The 20,725-nt window shown below is 36.3% G+C and overlaps 1 protein-coding gene across 10 annotated transcripts in view; it reads right to left on the bottom strand.

Moving 5' to 3' along the window:
• Positions 1–656: 656 nt before the first annotated feature.
• NR3C1 (nuclear receptor subfamily 3 group C member 1) overlaps positions 657–20,725 on the bottom strand; it is a 131,196-nt gene continuing 111,127 nt past the window's right edge. For 6 of the 10 annotated variants that reach the window (XM_027081735.1, XM_027081734.1, XM_027081731.1 and 3 more), the window contains exons 6-9: positions 20,177–20,321; positions 16,225–16,355; positions 5,401–5,558; positions 657–4,822 (exon numbers count right to left, since the gene is read on the bottom strand). In XM_027081735.1, the coding sequence (XP_026937536.1) occupies positions 4,670–4,822; positions 5,401–5,558; positions 16,225–16,355; positions 20,177–20,321 (587 nt within the window). In that variant the 3' untranslated portion in view covers positions 657–4,669. The remainder of the gene's footprint in view (positions 4,823–5,400; positions 5,559–16,224; positions 16,356–20,176; positions 20,322–20,725) is intronic. The other 4 variants (XR_003427756.1, XR_003427755.1, XM_027081738.1 and 1 more) reach the window with 4 other exon arrangements.

Below are 20,725 nucleotides of genomic sequence, written 5' to 3'. Positions count from 1 at the left end.
TTTCTCTTGTTCATATTCTAGCTTCAGTATTTATCATATAGTGGGTACGTAGCAAATACTTGGTGCACATATGACGGGTAAGGCAAACTTGGTTTTAAAATCATAATACCCTTTCCTTAGGGATGGAGGTCACTTGTGGAGAGAAGAGTATTGATAGGAAAGTTTGTTAGATCATCCAGTTCATGGATATGACCTGAACACAATATGCTTTTGGAAATACTATATAGATTGCTATATTTACTAAATGTTTATGTCCTTTTCTGAAGAAAGAGCTGATTTGAAATTAAGGTAAGAATTTTGACTAGATAATACATTTATTTACATAAAATATCAGTTTTCATGATAAAGAAAGACTGTTATAGTTCAAGGCTTAGGAGTGAGTGAGTTCTTCCTTCCCTTAACAGCCTTTGCAGTAGTTGGTACATGACCATTTGAGGCATAGATGGGACAGTCTTCGGGTCTTTGAAGCCAGGGTTAAGCTCATTTTGAATTTCTACCATATTAGCGTGTAACCATTGCCACACTGACATTTAAATGTCCACTTTAGCATCTTAAGCTTCCTGAAGTGGTAACTCCACCTTCAGTAGAAGAGGGAGGAAAAAAGCAGGAAAATTGGAACTGCATGAGTTCTACAAAAGCATGTTGGAGTCATATAATGAAAAAGCAGATTTTTTTTTTTATTATGTTTCTCCATATTTGGCATTGCTGTAAATGGCTAACTAACATTTACTGCCAATTCAGTACAAATGTGTGGTTTGGTAATACCAGAACAGCAAATTTAAATGAAAAATAAAAGTTAAACATTTCCACACAAGATTTTACAATCTGACATTTCACTGCGTAGGTAAAAAGACACTTTTTTTTTTTTTTAAACTACAGATTATTATTCAGCATGAATAAAAAACTACAACTTTTATTTTTAAACAGGAGTCACTGGTTTTAATTTTTACACATTTTAAAATTACTGTGATAAAAAATAATGAAAAAGCTTCTTAATAATGCCATACACAGTATAATATAGATTTGTCCCCATTATATAGCATTTGTTTAATATACAAAATAGAATATTGACACACTTGAATCTATGTGTAGTTAAGCAAGTTATTCGAGGAGGGTATTTTCATACAGCCTTTCATCAGAAAATAAAATCCTTCTTTCAGGCATTTTCTAGAGAGAAGGTAATCCTTTCCCAAAAACCTGGTAACTAATCCTTGGTGGACCAGGCTGACTGAAAACGATGAACTTCCATTCCAAGTGGTTAACATGTCCTCCTTACACTCTTATTTTCTCTTCCAATTCTCAAACCAGGTACAGAAAAACACTTTCTTCTACAGCTACAGTCTTTTGGGTGATCCACCAAGATCAAAATCTCACTGAGGGCTGCCACAGTTCTTGACTTCTATCAGATCAAAGTATAATAATATTGTTTATCTCATGGTGATGTACTTTTAGGATATTTAACAGAGAACTAAAATGATAAGACTTAACGATAATAGGTTGTGTAGATAGATAAGTGAAATTGGAATTGCTCATTCTCCCATCCCCCAGTTCTGAAGTGAGGCTGGCTTTCCTTTATATGCATATCCAGAGCTCATCCTATGCTAAATATTAAGCTCTTCATAAACACTAATCATGCTAGTTTTCCTTTTGGGGTGTCTTTTTTTTTTTCCCCAGGAGAAGGAAGGTGCTCTTTTAGGGTTCCCTCATAGTTTTAGACAGTTGGGTATACATATCCCAAAGCACTTGTATAGTATCCCATAGCAAGGCCTAAAAATACAGAGAGGGTCATTTTTTTCCACCAGTAATTAAAAATACTTTTCAAGATTTGTTGTGAGTCACCTAGGCACGTCACCTCTCGCTGAAATTACTACAAACGTCAACAGCTTGGGATGGCAAGATACCACATACATAGAAGATGAAGCTGCTTTCAAATAGCACCGTAGCTTTCTTCACTTAAATCCATAATTATACTCACACATAATTCAGGTAAATTTCTTCTTTCCCACATATCCTAAATTGTCACAGCTTCTTTTTCCATTTAATGTACAGCCTCCTATAGTTTTATGAGTGTCAGTCCATTTCCTTTTAACCACAAAGTGCACATATCTTTTATTCACTGAGCTCTATTTTGGGGGAGCCAAGGTCGTTGGGGCTAAAGTCCAGATTCCCGTGTGATGTGCTTTCTGCAGCGTTCTATAAATGAATAATAATTTATCTTTCAGAAGCTCTTTCTGAAACGTAACACTGTCGCTGATGATAATATTCAAGCGGTATTTCTTAGGCACCAAAAATTTCACATCCAGCTGGGTTACAAACCATTTTAAAATACTTTGAGATCAATTTAAACAATTACAAAGGAATAGCCCCTTTTAGAGAGCATTCAAAAAGCAAATGATTACATTTTTTATTAAATAATTTCTCTAAAATACCGAAAAATAAGAACATTCAAAAAGCATTCAAAGAAAACATAAACATGTCCTCATTTGGAAATGAACTCTTGTAAGGAAAGAAAGGAATTAGTGTATTATTGGCAACCTATGAGATTCTGCACTATTTACATATTGCTGGTACCTCTATGCGTATTATTGCCAAACTTCTCAAGCCTCTGTTTTTATTAAACTGTTGGAGAGGCTATACGTGATGGTGCCTGTAGGTGTGTAAGCACCGCCTTTCTGTCCCCTGATTACACACTTTAGCGCAAGGGGAGGTTCAGTAAACTAAACCTGCGCGGACAGACTCACTGTTGGAATGAGAAGGGTGGCCATTCTGGGAGGCAGAGGGTTACTTCCTCTCTGACCTCAATGGGACGGAGCCTCACGAACCTTCACAGCACACAGGGCCAGTCTCCATTTCCCTCTTCCTCTAGAGCAGACCTGTTTGGTTTCTGAGCCCACTGCTGCCTGTATGAATGCTCGCACACATTATAAATCATAGAGGTTTATCCATCAACATTTCTTTGACCCCTACAAAAAATATATAACATGTCATGATAAAACAATCTCATCTAAAAATCATCCTTATTTTACACTATACAAGCTATTTTACAATCATTTTAATAAATTGCATGTAAAGCTGCAGTAGCCCTTCCCTTCCCAGATTAGTGAATACCAATATGATATATATCTGAAACTATAACTAAATATAAAAATATATTAGAAGTTTCATATTTTTAATATTAGATTTTCAGTTTTCTATTACACAAATAATTTGGCCACCTTGAATAGAAATCAAATTTCTTGTGGCTTAGTAAATACAAGTTTTGAGTTTACAGAAAGTTGGTAAGGTGCACACAGAAAGGGCTACTACAGCTTCTATCTTGTTTAAAATGATAATTATTCTCAACAGTGAGGAGGAGAAATTCACATGACTTTTGTTGAACTCCATGGCACACATAAGGATGTAAGGGATGTATAGTTTTACGAACACGGAAGTCTGACATATAGTCCTAAATCAGAAAAATCAGTAGCTGAGCTTTCCTGTACCCCCAGGAAAGAAAGACCAATTGGTGACAAATGGGAATGTGAAAATGGGTGTCTAGCCACTTTTGCCATATTACAGATTTTGGGGCGGGGGGGCGTAAAGTTTAGTGGGAGGAATTACTTGGACAGATTAAAATCTTCTCAGCTGTGTTTCAGCCGGTTATCTGGAATCATAACTTTTAAGAAGTTATACGAACTACAACAAAAGGTCCTGAAAGACAGTTTACCAACTTTCTTGCCATCTAACCGCTGCAGAGATAGGGCGTTAGGTACAAACAGGGCCTCTTGGTAGTTTTATTTTTTTTATTTTTAAATTTTTTTAAATTAGTCTTTTGTAATCCATGGTTTACCCAGCAGGTCACTGGACTAGGTGCTCTACACCAGTTAGGACGGTTAATTTGCACAATCTATATAATTCTCCACTGAAGCAGATATGTACAAAATATGAGCTTTTTTGACAAGAAAACTGGAGATTTGAGTCAATTTTTGTGGTCTTCTGATAGCTAAGTGCCATCAGGTTAGAAGCACCAACCCATTTTCACACAGAAGATTAATGTTTAGAGTTTATTTAGGAAAGCTATGAACTAGCTGCCCATCTTAAACAGCTGTACAATAACTTGAATACAAAAATTATGTAAGAAAAAATGAGCAAGCATAGTTCACTGAATATAAAGGAAATTGTTAAAACCAGACAGTAATAGCTATAAAAGGCACAACTTCCCTTTTCTGATATACACTTGTAAACTTTTTTCAGGTTTCCATGCATAAATCAAAAAGTGCTATCCTAACTATACAGGGGAAAGTACACCAACAAAAAGTCTAGGAAGTTTTGTCCAGCCAACTGTGAAAAGTATGAGCAGAAAGTTCATCACGCAGACTTCAGGCACTGGTGGTTTAGGTGCCACCCTTCTCTGAAAGTGGAGCTTACCCCCATGTTATTGTTTCTAATTTCTGGGATCCACCAACTATCACTTTCTACTTTTCCCATCACTGAAAAGTGATGGCTCAACTGCTTCTGTTGCCAAGTCTTGGCCCTCTATAAACCACATGTAGTGCGTATTTAAAACAAAACAAAAACCAAAACCAGACAAAAACAAAAAAGAAAAAACTGCTACAGGACAGATTGACAGTGTGTACAATAAAAGCTATAAATTCAACTTTCTTTAAGGCAACCTTTCTTATTAAGGCAGTCACTTTTGATGAAACAGAAGTTTTTTGATATTTCCACTTGAATATTTTGGTATCTGATTGGTGATGATTTCAGCTAACATCTCTGGGAATTCAATACTCATGGTCTTATCCAAAAATGTTTGGAAGCAATAGTTAAGGAGATTTTCAACCACCTGCAAGAGAATATATAGTAATGAACAGTCTTAAAAAATTAGCAGTAGGGATATCTCATGCTTGTTGTTGGCCTCTATTTTTTTTTTTTTTAATTTCTGACTTAGAATATACCAATCTCTGCTGGAATTCCCCAGGTGAAAAAGAAGTTTACCTAAATAAAATGAGCACTCAGGTACCAAATATCTTTGAATTTCTTTAATTGTATATAGAATTATATGGAATTAAGTATTTCGTGAAGAATTGCAGTACCATAGTATATGAAGGACACATTCGAACTTACTGGATAAATTCATACAAAAATAAGGAATTCTACCTTTAAAAAAAATAGTGCTGTTAAATTCTGTACTAGCATCATGATGTTAGATGCACATAATTAGATGAAACAGTATTTCATAATTGGCCTTAGGAGAAATGTGTGCCAAACTGAACTTTATAGGTTGAAATCGAACCATCACGAAAATCGATATAAATGGGAAAAAAAAAGAAAACCCCAACAACTAGTGGTATACAATTATATACACTAATCAGGACATACTTTATGTCTCTTTTGATATTTGGATTTTTGTTTGACACTTACATCATGCATGGAGTCCAAGAGTTTTGTCAGTTGGTAAAACCGCTGCCAGTTCTGACTGGAGTTTCCTTCCCTCTTGACAATGGCTTTTCCTAGCTCTTTGATGTAGGTCATTCTAATTTCATCAAATAGCTCTTGACTCTTCAAACCTTCCTTAGGAACTAAAAGGTTAAGATGTAAGCAATTAAAGAATTTTCTTGTGATAACTTTTCATTTATGCAAGTAGGGCATTTATTAGTAGTAGCACAGTTCATGGTTTACACAGTCTATCTGTTCTTAATGCACTCCATTAAAACATAAGCATTTTCGAAGGATTATGAAAATACAGCCATGAGAGAATATGGGATAATAGAAAATTGGAAGACTTAACTTTGGGTTTATCACTTTGTTTCTCATCTATGAATGGAGATGGTCAACACCTTCCCCCCTAGTTCACAAAGCTAATTTGAAGACCAAATGAATAATACACTGACTGTCATTCTGCCCTTGAGTTTAATTCTAGTACAGACATAGACAGTTTCAACAAAACAGTGTTTATTCTTCCAATTACATCTTGGAATATCTGTGATATCACCAGTCAATTAGGACCTTAAAATCAGCATGAAATACATTTTATTAATCACTGTGTTAACATACTGAGTTGGTACAATTCCAATCTAAAAAGAAACTTGATTTTTTATGTGGCTTATATATATGCCTTACTGGGGAGCAAATATCTGCCTTTCCTTATGTACAGAAATATAGAAAATACCTCATGGATCATAAAGTTGGTATAAAATCAGTTTTTCACACTACTCTTCAAAAAATGATACCAGTAAGAGGGACTGTGAACAGACTGTTAACCATGATTTCACTTAGTCTTGCAGAGATTATGACTTTTGTGCATGCTAACATTTCTTAAGGTGTGCTCCTAGGAACTCTGGTTCTGTGTTAATGATGATTAGGAAAAAAAGGATTTGATGGTCAGAATTTAACAAAACTAAGTGTGTAATACAAAGTTAGGCAGATTTCTGGATTTCAGGACTTCTCAGAGCTATAATGATGCACTCTCCAGGGAGGGGAACACATTGTTTCCCAAACTTAAAACTTCACTGCTGCTGACATCTTAGAAAATGCTGGAATAGAGGAAAAGCAGTGGGTTCAGGAGAAGGAAGTCTTTTTCATTCTTACTTGCCCTGTGGACTTGAGTATAACCTCCCTGAACCCATTTCCTACTCTTTCTCAGTGAATTAAAAAAATTTTTTTTATTTAAAAAATTTTAGATATCATTAGTATATAACATTACATTAATTTCAGGTGTATAACACAATGATTCAATATTTGTATATATTGCAAAATGATCACCACATAAGTCTAGTTAACATCCATCACCCTAAATGTTACAAAACTTTTCTTGTGATCAACTTTTTAAGATTTTACCCTTAGCAATTTTCAAATATACAGTATCATATTATTAACTGTAGGCACCCTGCTGTACATCGCCATGAATTATTTATTTTATAGCTAGAGGTCTGTACTCTCTAAACCCTTCACCCATTTCTCCCATCCCTCAACACCCACCCCCCCAACACACACCCAACACACACACAACTCTGGTATCCACCAGTTTGTACTCTGTGTCCATGAGCTTTTGTTTTTAGATTCCACATACAAGTAAGATTATATGTTATTTGTCTTCTCTGACTTATTTCACTTAGCATAATGCCCTCAAGGTCCATCCACGTTGTTGCAAATGATGAGATTTCATTCATTCTTATGGCTGAGTAGTATTCCAGCGAATATATATACCACATTTTCTTTATGCAGTCATCCATCAGCAGACACTTAGGCTGTTTTCATATCTTGGCTATCATAAATTATTCTCCAGTGACCGTGTGGGTGCACTTCTCTTTTCCATATCTTATTTTGTTTCCTATGGTTAAATACCCCAAAGTGAAATTGCTGGATCATACAGTAGTTTTATTTTTAATTTGCTGAAAAACCTCCACACTGTTTTCTATAGTGGCTGCACCGATTTACATTACCTGAAGAGTGCACAAAGGTCCCCTTTTTCTCCACACCCTCGCCAACGCTTGTTATCTTTGGGCTTTTTGATAACAGTCATTCTAATAGATGTAAGGTGTGGTTTTGATTTGCATGCATTTCCCTGATGACTAATGATGTTAAGCACCTTCTTAGGTACTTGTTGACTGTATGTCTTTGTGAGATGTCTGTTCAGGTCCTTCGCCCATTTTAAAAACCAGGGTATTTGTTTTTTTGCTATTGAGTTGTATGAGTTCTTTATATGTTGTGGATATTAACCCTAATCAGATATATGATTTGCAAATATTTCCTCTCATTTGGTAGGTTGCTTCTTCATTCTGTTGATGGTTCCCTTTGCTGTGTAGAAGCTCTTTAGTTTGATATAGTCTCATTTGTTTATTTTGCTGTTGTTGCCTTGGCTTATGGTGTCCAATCCGAAAAATCAACCCCAAGACGGACATCAAGGAGCTTACGGCCTATGTTTTCTTCTAGGACTTTTATGATTTCAGGACTTAATGTTCAAGTTTGATGTATTTTGAGTTATTTTTTGTGTATGGTGTAAGATAGTGGTCCACTTTCGTTCTTTTGCATGTAGCTTTACTGAAGAGACTGTCGTTTCCCCATTGTATACTGTTGGCTCCTTTGTCAGTATACGCACGGCTGTATTGCTTGGCTCTCAGTTATGTTCCATTGATCTATGTGAATGGTTTTATGCCAGTACCATATTGTTTAGTGACTACAGCTTTATAATATAGTTTGAAACCAGGGCGTGTGTTCAGCTTTGTTCTTCTTTCTCAAGATTGCTTGGCTATTCTGGGTCTTTTATGCTTCCATACAAATTTTAGGATTGTTTGTTCTGTTTCTGTGACAAATGCCATAGGAATTTTGATAGGGATTGCATTGAATCTGTTGATTGCTATGAACAGTATGGACATTTTAACAATGTTAATTCTTCAAATACATAAGCACAGAATGTCCATTTAATTTTTATTTCCTTCAGTTTCTTTCACTGAAACGTCTCAGTTGTCAGCGTACAAGTCTTTTACCTCTGTGGTTAAATTTATTCCTATGTTTTTTATTCTTTTTGATGCAACTGTAAATGGAATTATTTTCTTAATTTTTTGTAAAATGAATTTGTATCCTGCAACCTCACTGAATTTATTAGTTCAAACAGTTTTTTTTGATGGCATCTTTAGGGTTTTCTATATATAAAATTAGATAATCTGCAAATAGTGAGGGTTTTACAACTCTTAAAAATTTTTTTTCAAACAGCTTTATTGATTACAATTAAACAGGCAGTAATAATTAGACCACCCAGGATGTGCAGACCCCAGTTAGAGTTTTACTTCTTCCTTTCTGATTTGGATGCCTTTTATTTCTTTTTCTTGCCTAACTGCTCTGGCTAGAACTTCCAGTACTAGGTTGACTAGAAGTGGCTAGAGTGGGCATCCTTGTCTCTCATTCCTTATTTCAGAGGAAAAGCTTTCAGCTTTTCACCACTGAGTATGACATTAGCTGTGGGCTTGTCATATATGGCCTTTATTATGTTCGGGTACCCTATCTCTATACTGGGTTTGTTGAGAGTTTTTATCGTAAATGGATGTTGAATTTTTCTTTTTAACATCTCTATTGGAGTATAATTGCTTTACAATGGTGTGTTAGTTTCTGCTGTGTAACAAAGTGAATCAGCTATACATATATCCCCACATCTCTTCCCTCTTGCATCTCCCTCCCATGGATGTTGAATTTTGTCAAATGCTTTTTCTACATTTATTGAGATGATCATATGTTTTTATCCTTCATTTTTTAATGTGGTATATCACTCATAGGATTTTGGTTAGGATTAGACCAAAGAATACATATGAAAACGTCCTGATTCCATAAAGCAAAGTCGACACTTCTGAGATGTCAGTGTTAGTGTGAAAATGAAGGCCACTTAATCAGGAGTGATACTCTTATCACTGCCATGTTTAAAGTGGGTTAATTTTTACACATTATTATATTACAAATAATCTAGTTATTGCTAATTTTTAAAATAATGACTGCTTATTTATAAATTTTTTTCCCTGCTGGTTGTCCTCATTCTAAAAATAATTAGGGGAGAAATCCTATTCAGTATTTATATTTAAAAGAATTTCATCCATTCCAAATTACCCCCAATAATCCTTGGGATTTTTGCTTTGTGTAGTTCAGGGCTATATATTCAGAATTATTTTCCTGGTGAGTAGAATGCTTTATCTAATGAGTATCTTTAAATATAGAACTGTTTTGGGGGGGGGGCCTTAGAGTCTATTTTGATGATAATGTAGCTGCTTCAGCTTTCTTTTGGGTAAAGCAGTGGTCAGCAATGACCCACTACCTGCAGCCTGTTTTTGTAAATACAGTTTTACTGAAACACAGCCATGCCTGTTCTCCTTAAGTATTGTTGATGACTGTGGTCACGTCACAAGGGGCAGAGAGTTTGAGTACTACTGACAGAGACTGTATGCAAAGCTGAAAACATTTACCATCTGCCCTTTTACAGAAAGTTTGCCACCACTGGGTTACACTATGCATAGTATATCAGCCACTCAACATCTTTATTTAGGTGTATCTCTTATAAATAGCACAAAGTTGGACTGTTTTCTTAATCCAGTCTTGCACTTTCTATATCTTTTCATCTTGGAGCCTTGGAGCATTTAGTCCATCTATATTTAATGAAATTGCTGATATATTTGAATTTATTTGTACCATCTATTTGTTACTTCCTCTTATCATGCCTTTGTTTATGCTTCCCCACCCACCACCTCTCGTTTCTTTTATCCTTTTGGATTGGTTTTTCTTACCATGTTCTCCCCCCAACCACTCATGGTTTGGTATGTACTTTGTATACTCTGTACACTCTATTTCTTGTTGTCATCTTTGAAATTTAAACTCATTTTTAACTTATCAAACTTCCCTTTTTAAAAAAATAAATGTATTTTATTTATTTATTTATCTTTGGCTGCAGTGGCTCTTTGTTGCTGCGCGCAGGCTTTCTCTAGTTGGGGCGAGTGGGGGCTACTCTGTTGCGGTGCGTGGGCTTCTCCTGTTGCGGAGCAGGGGCTCTAGGTGCGTGGGCCTCGGTAGTTGTGGCACGTGGGCTTATTAGTTGTGGCTCGCAGCCTACTGAGCGCAGGCTCAGTAGTTGTGGTGCACAGGCTTAGCTGTTCCACGGCATGTGGGATCTTCCCGGACCAGGGCTCGAACCCGTGTCCCCTGCATTGGCAGGCGGATTCTTAACCACTGAGCCACCAGGGAAGCCCACCTTCTTGCCTTCTTGCATGTATGTAATTATTGTGCGCTTTAGTTCTATTTTTTAACTCCCCAAAGACACTATTACTGTTATACAGTGTCAGTTTAAATGTATCTAAATATTTACCACTTTCTCTGTTCTTTTTTCCCTCTTTAAAGATGGGATTACTTTCCTTAGCCTAAGTATATCCTTTAATATTACTTTACTGAGGATCTGTGGTGGCACATTTTCTTTTGACCTTCATTTTAAAAAAAAAAGGACTATTGGTATACTTAGGCCTTTCAAATTTAAAGTGGTTGAGGTATCTGGATTAATATCTACATGTTTGTGACTGTTTTCTACTCACTGTTATTTCCTTTTTTCTGCCTTTTCTAGTTTTTATTGTGTTTCATATGATTCTATTTTTCTCTCCTCTCAGTATATCAATTATTACTTCTTTTTAAAATTGTGTTTAGTGGCTGCCCTAGAGTTTGCAATGTACATTTACAACTAATCTACATCTCCTTTCAAATAGCACTGTACTATTTTATAGGAAGTGCAGGTAACCTTAAAACAGTATTCCCAATTCTTCACCCCCATCCTTTTAACATTGCTGACATTCATTTCACTTATCCATATGTTATAATTATCCCATACACTGTTGCTATTATTAAACAGTTATTAGATCAATTAAGAAGAAAAATGAAATGTTATGTTTCTGAACTAAATTAATCTCTTTTCCTCAGCAGAACTTATTTTAACATTTTATGCAAGGCAGGTCTTCTGGCGACTAAGTCTCCCAGATTCTTGTCTGAGAAAGTCTTCCTTTTGCCTTCACTTATGAAGGGTACTTTCACTGGACACCAAATCTTACATGGGTGATCTTTTTCTTTCTTTCAACACTAAATAGTTCACTACCTTCTTGCTTGCATGGTTTCTAATGAGAATTCTAATGTAATTTTTATCTTTGTTCCTTTATAAGGAACAAGCAAGCTGTTTTTTCCTCTGGCCTCTTTCAAGATTTCCTTATTGTCTTTGGTTTTCTGTCATTTGAGTAAAATATGCCTAGGTATAGATTTTTTGCTATTTATTTATCTTTCTGGGTATTTTCTGAGCTTCCTGGATCTGTGCTTTGGCGTCTGTCATTAATTTTGGAAATTTATCAGCCTTTATTGCTTCAAATATTTCTTCTGTTCCTTCCTTTCTTTTACTTCTGATATTCCCATTACTTGTATGTTACACCTTTTGTAATTGTCCTCACAGTTCTTGAATGTTTTGTTGCATTTTTTTCATTCCTTTTTCTCTTTGCATTTGAGTCTGGGAAGTTTCTACTGAGGTATCTTCAAGCTCAGTGATTCTTTTCCTTGGCTGTGTCAAATCTACTGATGAGCCCAGCACTCTTCATTTTCATTACAGTATTTTTAATTTCTAGCATTTCGTTTTGATTCTTTCTTAGAGTTTCTACCTCTCTGCTTACAAAACCCATATATTCTTATATGTTTACTTTTTCCATTAGAGCCCTTAATATATTAATTGTTGTTATTTTAAATTCCCTGATAATTATAACATGTGTGTCATGTCTGAGTCTGGTTTTGATGCTTTTCTCTCCAGACTGTAGTTTTAAATTGAAAGCTGGATATGACATATCAGAACTGAGGTAATTAATTAGGCTTTTAATCTGGCTAGGAGCAGTTGTGTTTAAGGCTTTCTGAAGCTATAGGTGTTAAGAGGTTTCAGTTTCCTCTAATTTCCTTGTTCTTATTTTTTTCCCCTGTTGTCTTGGAGTTTCCCTAAGAACACCTTCTTTAAATAGCTGTGTTCTGTAGCTCTCCCAGCTGTAATTCTGGATTATACTGGAACTCTGTTCATAGGGTTGTAAGGTGTTGGCGATGTGGAGTGTTTTATACTTTTATGGTTAAATCTCAGGTTTTTCTTTTTTCTTAATTAATTATAGTAGGCCTGAGTCCGTAGGCTCTGACCTTTAGACGTGCTTCTGAACCTTTTTTTCCCTCCTTCTCCTCCCTTACATGAGACACAGGGGGCTGGAATTATCTATTTGCCCCTTTTCTCCAGGTCAGAAACATGAGGGAATCTTTCTCTGATCTTCACCTTGAAAACCTGCTGGGGCTTCTGGAGGTAAACCCCAGAAAACTGTGGGGGACAACCCCCTAAGACTGGGTCCCCAGAGTTTTTATTAACATGCCAGCTATTCCTCACTTGGTCTCCAGAAATTCATAAAAAATACTGTAAGTGTTCCTATGTTACTGGCTCCAGTAGCTTCTGCTTCCAGAAAGCTGATCTTGGCTGGGCTGCTCTGTATTTGCCTGTTTCTCCAGATTTTCAGGTAGTGGTTTGCCCTGTGACCTTACTTCACTGATGGATCTAAAAAAAAGTCATTGACTGTCAGTTTGCTCAGCTTTTAGTTATTTGTGAGGATGGGAGTGATAACTGCCAAGCTGTTTAACTGTGAGAGCTGAAACTGGAAAGCCACCCTCATTTTTCAGTTTTTTTTTCCTTAGCTTTCTGAAAAAACTTACTCCACTTTCTTCAATTGCTGCTGTTCTGGAAAGTTTTCAGCCATTCTATCTTTTCACCTTTCATTTTGGATCTCTGATGATTATAATAAGACCAGAGCTTTTTTCAACCGGTGTGCTATGAATGGGTTACAAATGTGTTGATAATGTCTGTTATGCTGGCTGCCACTGGCTGCAAGTAGCCTTATTCATTTACCTCATTGTGCTATGTATGAATGCTATTTTTTTATAGCATTGACACGAAAAGAGTTGTGAAGCACTGTTTTAGACCTCCTCGCTCAATCATGCCTCTTATCATTGTTCACTTACATACATACATAACACACACATATATAAATATGAATACATGTATACACACATATATATGCATCTTAAAAATTGTATTCTGGCTAATTTCTTCAGATATGTATTTCAGATTAAAGTCTCTTCAGATGTGTCTAATCTGCCTTTAGAGCCATCATTGTTTTTTTGTTTTGTTTTGTTTTTACAGTTGCACTTGTCTTTAAACTTACTAAGTATACTAATTTACCAGGCTTTGCAAATATCCTCTAAGAGAAAGCTAGCTTCAGAGTGCAGCTTACCTCTCTCAGTACCTGCCTGCACAAAGTTTTAGTCCAGCATTTTTTTAGCAGGAGGTAAGGATACCTATCAGTGTTCTGTCAGAGTAGAAGTCTAATTATATCTTAAGGTATGTATTTTCATTCTTCTGATTTTATTTTTTTTTAAAGAACCAGTGATATATACTGGTTCAATTTACTTTTTCTTATCATCTACAATGAAAAAAACCAAAAACATATAGCTCAGTGAGTCTGGAATGTATAAAACTTAAAGCATCATTTTTTACCAGTAAGGTTAGTATCTTAGCACTGACCTGTACATGGATATTACCAATCAAAATGATTCATGATCAGAAATTTAACTGTTTCCTCAAACAACATCAAGCTCACTTCTTTAACAAGAGTACTGCTACAGGTAACCTTAAAAATGAGTATTTTTCTTACTTTGACATATTAATATTCCTTAAATCTAGTGACATTAAATAAACAACGTTTCGTAAAATGAAGATAGTACGAAGGCATTAATATTGATGTGTGCTTTGGAAAAGCTTAAATAGATATAGTCATGTGAGCATCCACAGCTTACAGTTATTCAGCAACTTTGAAACCACAGTTACTAATGGAATGAAGGCTTCTTTTTGTTGAAAATGCCGTATTTTTACTAAGATAGACAAGATACTCTATTTTTCAGAAGTTTTCTAATATGCCTTTGCTAGCTGAAAGTAGTCTCACTGAAGTTCATACACCAATAACTTCATCTAAACTTTCAAGATTGTTCTATAAACTCTAGATAGAATACCTCTGTCCAGCAGTCGAGCTCCAGTGCTGCATTAACCAACCTTCTAATAGTAATCAAGCACACCTTTTGTAGGTTATATCTGTTTCTCCCATATTTCTTTTTTTAAATTAATTTTTATTGGAGTATAATTGATTGACAATGTTGTGTTAGTTTCTGCTGTACAGCAAAGTGAATCAGTTATATTGTATATATACATATACCCACTCTTTTTAGATTCTTGTCCTCTATAGGCCATTACAGAGTATTGAGTAGAGTTCCCTGTGCTATATGGTAGGTTCTTACTAGTTTTCTATTTTATATATAGTAGTGTGTATATGTCAATTCCAATCTCCCAATTTATCCCTCCCCCTGCTTCCCCCTTGGCAACCGTAAGTTTTTCTACATCTGTGACTCTATTTCTATTTTGTAAATAAGTTCATTTGTATCATTTTTTTTAAGATTTCACGTATAAGCAATATCATATGATATTTGTCTTTCTCTGCCTGACTTACTTCATTCAGTATGACCATCTCTAGGTCCATCCATGTTGCTGCAAATGACATCATTTTGTTCTTTTTTATGGCTAATACTCTACTCTGTTGTGTATTACCACATCTTCTTTATCCATTCCTCTGTCGATGGACATTTAGGTGGCTTCCATGTCTTGGCTATTGTAAATAGTGCTGCAGTGAACACTGGGGTGCGTGTATCTTTTCGGATTATGGTTTTCTACAGATATATGTCCTGGAGTGGGATTGCTGGATCATATGGTAGCTCTATTTTTAGTTTTTCAAGAAACTTTTTACTGTCCTCCATAGTGGGTGTATCAATTTACATTCCCACCAACAGTGCAAGAGGGTTCCCTTTCCTCCACACCCTCTCCAGCATTTACTGTTTGTAGACTTTTTGATGATGGCCATTCTGACTGGTGTGAGGTGATACCTCATGGTAGTTTTGATTTGCATTTCTCTAATAATCAGTGATGTTGAGCAGCTTTTCATGTGACTCTTGGCCATTTCATTGTATTTCTTTGGAGAAATGTCTATTTAGATCTTCTGCCCATTTTTGATTGGGTTGTTTGTTTTTTTGATATTGAGCTGCATTAACTGTTTGTGTATTTTAGAGATTAATCCCTTCTTGGTCACTTTGTTTGCAAATATTTTCTCCCTTTCTGTGGGTTGTCTTTTCGTTTTGTTTATGGCTTCCTTTGCTGTGCAGAAGCTTTTAAGTTTTATTCGGTCTCATCCGTAATTTCTTATACGCAGTAGTACTCATTGTATAACTAAAATTTGTCACCAAATAACAGTGTAGTAGAGAAACAAAAATCATTCTTGTTGGCATTCCTTCTCTGTGTCTTCGGCATTGTCAAAGGTTGCAGGAAGGAAGAAGGCTGTAGATATTACAGGTCGGTAGAGCCCGCCTCCTCCTTGCCATGTGATTCATATACTTCTCCATTTCTCCATGATACCTATCTATCTATCTTATGAATCTTGGTATCACTGGCTGTACCTTTCTAAAATTTACATTTATGAAAATCTAAGGTACCTGACTAGCAGGAAACTAGACTTGGTATAATTATTAGTGCTTTGTATACATACAAATAAACCTTTGTTTCTAGACTTCTATATTTTATGCTTTTGAATATTCAGGTGAATATTAGAAGAGAGTAGGTGTTCTACCAACCTGAAGAGAGAAGCAGTAAGGTTTTCATACAGAGATACTCTTCATAAGATACCTGAAGTCTGTTTAACTCAGAGGAAACATATAGCATATGTTTACATTGGTCATACATGCAGGGTAAAGCCATTCTCTGCCTGTGAAAGACAAATATCAGTGTTTGAGTTAGGAAGAAATAATTCTTGTTCCCCAAAAAAAGTACTTTTTTGTTCTATTTTGCAAAGCCATGAACTCACCTAACTATTGCAATTAATGCTAATTCTCTCTGGATTAGAATTTTGGAAAGCTTTCCTTAATATAGTGGAGAAATTATTTTTCTACATTTGTTTTATTTAAGTATTTTATAATTTATTTCTACAGAATTTATTACCAGTTATTCATTTAAATAAAGGTTTTATGGTAGTATTTGAGTATGTCCAGTTAGACAACACAGTTTTAAATCCTACCCATTTGAAAATCAAACGGTATTTTCTTTCACAGCATTCCATTCTAAAGACAACTGTATGTGATACTGTTTACAGTTATGTAGAGAGTCAGAATTAGAACTTGACTCTGATACCCAAAATCTGCCTCTGACTGACATTATGAAACTGAATATTCTTCCCACTAAAGGTACCCCAAATGAATTCTCAGTTAGGATTCTCAACAGTTAGTATCACATCTATGATTTTCAAACAGAGTCTCAGACTTTTTAAATGACACTAAGAGCCTGAAACTGAGCCTCATTCATGCTTTTAAAAATACTTCAAGAGCTGTTTTTTTTTTTTTAATTTTCTGACAGAAAGTGATCTTGGACTTAACAGAAAAAAAAAAAAAGATGATTATTATCACAACAGCATAAGGACACAAGAATGGGAAATAAGAATGCCCACTTAAAAGCTATTGTTTCTGTAAGCCATTTATCCTCCAATAAAGTTGAACACTGAGAAAAAATTTCTGTTAACTCCTACTTCATGTAAGAAATACCAGGTTATGCTATAAGGTTATGCTGTAACTGTTTAAGTCTAAATTTGAGTGCCCCCCCAAATAAAAACTCTGAATTAGATTAATTTTATAAAAGAGGATATGCTGGTGTTTCATATAAACCTGTTCACAGTTTTAATCCCAATTAAATGACTTCAAATTGCAAGTGACTAAGAAGAGTAAATGTAGTCAAACATGTTGTTTTGGTTTAAAGATTTTTTTGTCTGACGTGGACCATTCTTTAAACTCTCTATTTGAATTTGTTACAACATTGATCATGTTTTGGATTTTTGGCTGCGAGGCATGTGGGATCTTAGCTCCCCAACCATGGATCGAACCTACACCCCCTGCATTGGAAGGCGAAGTCTTAACCACTGGATCGCCAGGGAAGCCCAGTCAACATGTTTTTAACTTTTTAAGCAAGCATGGTCAGATTCTGAAATGAGGAGCAAGTACTAAGAAATTTCAAATGTCTCTGAATATACATATAAGCTACATATTTTTATCAGTTAAATTTGATCGAACAACTTAAAATCTTGTCAAATTGTGATGCAGTGGTTTTGAGCAGTCTTTTTTTTTGGCAACAGATAGTCAAGGTGACTTCTTTCTTTAAAGTAGAAGAGTATGTGTGGAGATCTGGTCTGGTGAACCACATGGCAGTGCCTACCAACTGACGGCAGAGATATGGCCCCTTCTTGGAATACAAAGAGTGTGATTATAGTACATATTTCACATGCCTCTTGTCATGTTTCTTCTCACTATGAAGACTGGTCTTCTCCTTCAGGTCTCATCAGCTCAAATACTAGCCACCCTATCTGAAAAAGGCCTCTCTCTAGTAAAAACTCCATCACAGTCTGAGATTCTTTATTTGATGCTTATCTGTGTCTCCTCAACTAGAGTGTAAGCCATAAGCCATAAAGGTCAGGAACTTTGTTTGTCTTGTTCTCTGCTGTAGTTCTCTGCTAATACTGTACCAGGCACAAATTAGGAGTGTGGTAAGTATTTGATGTTCCCCTGTTTGAAATCCCCCCTCCCCCGCACACTGGCTGCTTCATGCTCCGAGAATAAAATCTAAACTCTATTTCATGGCCTACAAGATGCTGCTTGACTCGGTCCCTGTCCACTCCTCTGAACTCACAGAACATCCTCAGTGGCTCTCAGTTCCTACGCGTGCCAAGGCTGCCCCAGCCTTTGTGCCCGTCTTTTCTGCCTGGGGTGCCCTGCCTTTCCTATAAGCTGTTCTTTGTGCTATTTAGCACTCAGCTCTTCAGAGAGGCCGTCTGTGGTCCCCAAATCTAAAGTAGCCTATACCCCTCTCCCCTCCCCCCACACTGTTCTGTCATGGCTCTCTGAAATAATTTTGGTCATTTATTTGGTTTTCCTCATCAGTATGTGAGCAGGGGCCTCATCTCTTATAGCTCAAGCTCTCAAATAGTGTCTGGCACTTGGTAAGTACTCAAATATGATTCAATGAATACTGTGCTGGAAAATAAGTATTACCAATAGAGCAACCACCCCAAGTCTAACTCAGTAATTCAGCCTCTTTTAAAATATTTAGAGCTAGCACCATCCAGTCTCTACTAAAAGAGATACAATAATTCGAGCTTACTACATCAGGCAAGCCCCCTCCCATTTCACACTCAGCTCAGCTCAGATAGATGCACTTGTATAACTTCTACCTGTTCTTTTTATGCCTGGCATACCCAACAGATAAAACAGTATGTTCGCTTTATCTTCACAGGATGTCTTTTTAGGCTGTCCTCAGCGTTCTCAAGTGTCCTTTTTCCCCTTCCTCCATTCATCCTCTGTTCATCAGCTGATGTTAATTTCCAAACTCCTTGCCACTCTGGACATATTTACAGTCACTGTTACTTTTAATATGGCATCCTGAACACAAACTACTAATGATGGGTTAACTCACATAGAGTACAACGAGACTATTATTCTAATAATGTGGTTTAAGATTTCATTATTTTTTTGGGAATTCTTAGGAGCACCCAGAGCTCACAATTCTAACATCTCTTTTTTCACATGAACACAAATCTCCTTCAGTTTTCACTGTGCCCAGACCAGGTATATGTGAGTGTGTGACTCTCCTCTTTGCATTCTAATAAAGGAAATCAGCTGTGAGTACAAAAAGGTAGAAAGGGATAAGAGCTAGGGATGTACAGCAGAGAGGTTTTACATGGTGGTATGAACATCATGAGCTAGGGGTATGTTTGAAGAACAGATCACGCTGAGTGGGAACAAAGTATGTGAAGGAGAACAACGAGAGATAAAGTGAGGCTGGATTCTGGAAAGCCAGAAACCATGCTGAGTATGCCCTGAGTGCTCACTGAAGACACCTGTGTGTCGGGGTGATCCATTATATGATCAAACTGCATTAGGAAGAAAAACTTAGCATGATGGAGGATAAACTGGAGGCGGAAAACTAGTTAGAAAACAACTGCAATGGGTACGGGGGAATGGATATCTGAAGTATTTCACAGGCCTAGAGGACTAGAGAATAGCTGATTGATCAAATCTTAAAGTGTGGTTGGTTCTCTCCCAAATTTAAAAATAAAATCTTGTTCCCATGTTCTTTCCAAGTCACAGACATTGAGTGAGCCTTGCCATGCAAAGAGATACCGCTTGTCTCTAGGTCCATACCTGTCATCCCCATCTGTAATTGTCCCTGCTGAAAGCAAGATCAGTATGAATTGCATCATGCAATGCAAACACTGCATCTGTTTCCTTTCTGAAATAGGGTTACATAATTAAAACAAGGCCACAGTAAGATTCCTTTTTACTTGCTGTAGACTTTACTGACCCAAAGCGATGCTCACTATTTAAAAAAATCTCCTTAAATTACAGTAATAATGCCACGTGTAATTTGCTCTGCATTACACTTGGCCTGCCTTAAGCATTGATAAACTCTATTTCAAGTTTGCCCAGTTCCAAGATACCTGGTAGGATTGATTCAGTCCTGAAGGAAAATGACTCACAAATGACTTACTCATTAATAATCAGATCAGGAGCAAAACACAGCAAGTTGGAACTTGATTGTCTGTATGATCTCCACCCCAGGGCGAATGACATGAGGAACATCCATGAATATTGCAGTAGGGTCATTTGGTCATCCAGATGTAAGTTCCTGAATCCTGAATTAAGAGGAATAAAGGTATGAGGAAACATTCTAGTTGCCAAAGAGAAGATCATCTCTCTGGGAGCTGCCAAAGACAGTTTTGGAGGACTCTTAACAGATAGAGGAAAGGAAGCACAAAGTGGGCACAGTTTTCCTTTGTCATCTGACATGTTAAGACCAAAGCCCTCAGTACTTTTTAATAGCATTCAATGTAAGAAAACTTAAGAGTTGCCAATTTTTGTCACCTTTTGTCTATGTGAGTAAATATGGACTAAATAGTAAAATGCTATACTAAATAGTAAAATAGAAAGCCAAGAGTCCTGTTCTGGGATGATACTCATTCAGTGAATTTAAGGTAAAAAAAAATTTCCCCTGATATTTATACCCTTTCCCCCCTTGATGGAGTGGGGATGGCAGGAG

Source organism: Aethalodelphis obliquidens, unplaced genomic scaffold (genome assembly GCF_003676395.1).
Source record: "Aethalodelphis obliquidens isolate GAN/ISIS:26980383/991018 unplaced genomic scaffold, ASM367639v1 scaffold45, whole genome shotgun sequence".
Classification (NCBI taxonomy): Eukaryota; Metazoa; Chordata; class Mammalia; order Artiodactyla; family Delphinidae; genus Aethalodelphis; species Aethalodelphis obliquidens.
This window is presented reverse-complemented; position numbering and strand designations above follow the sequence as displayed.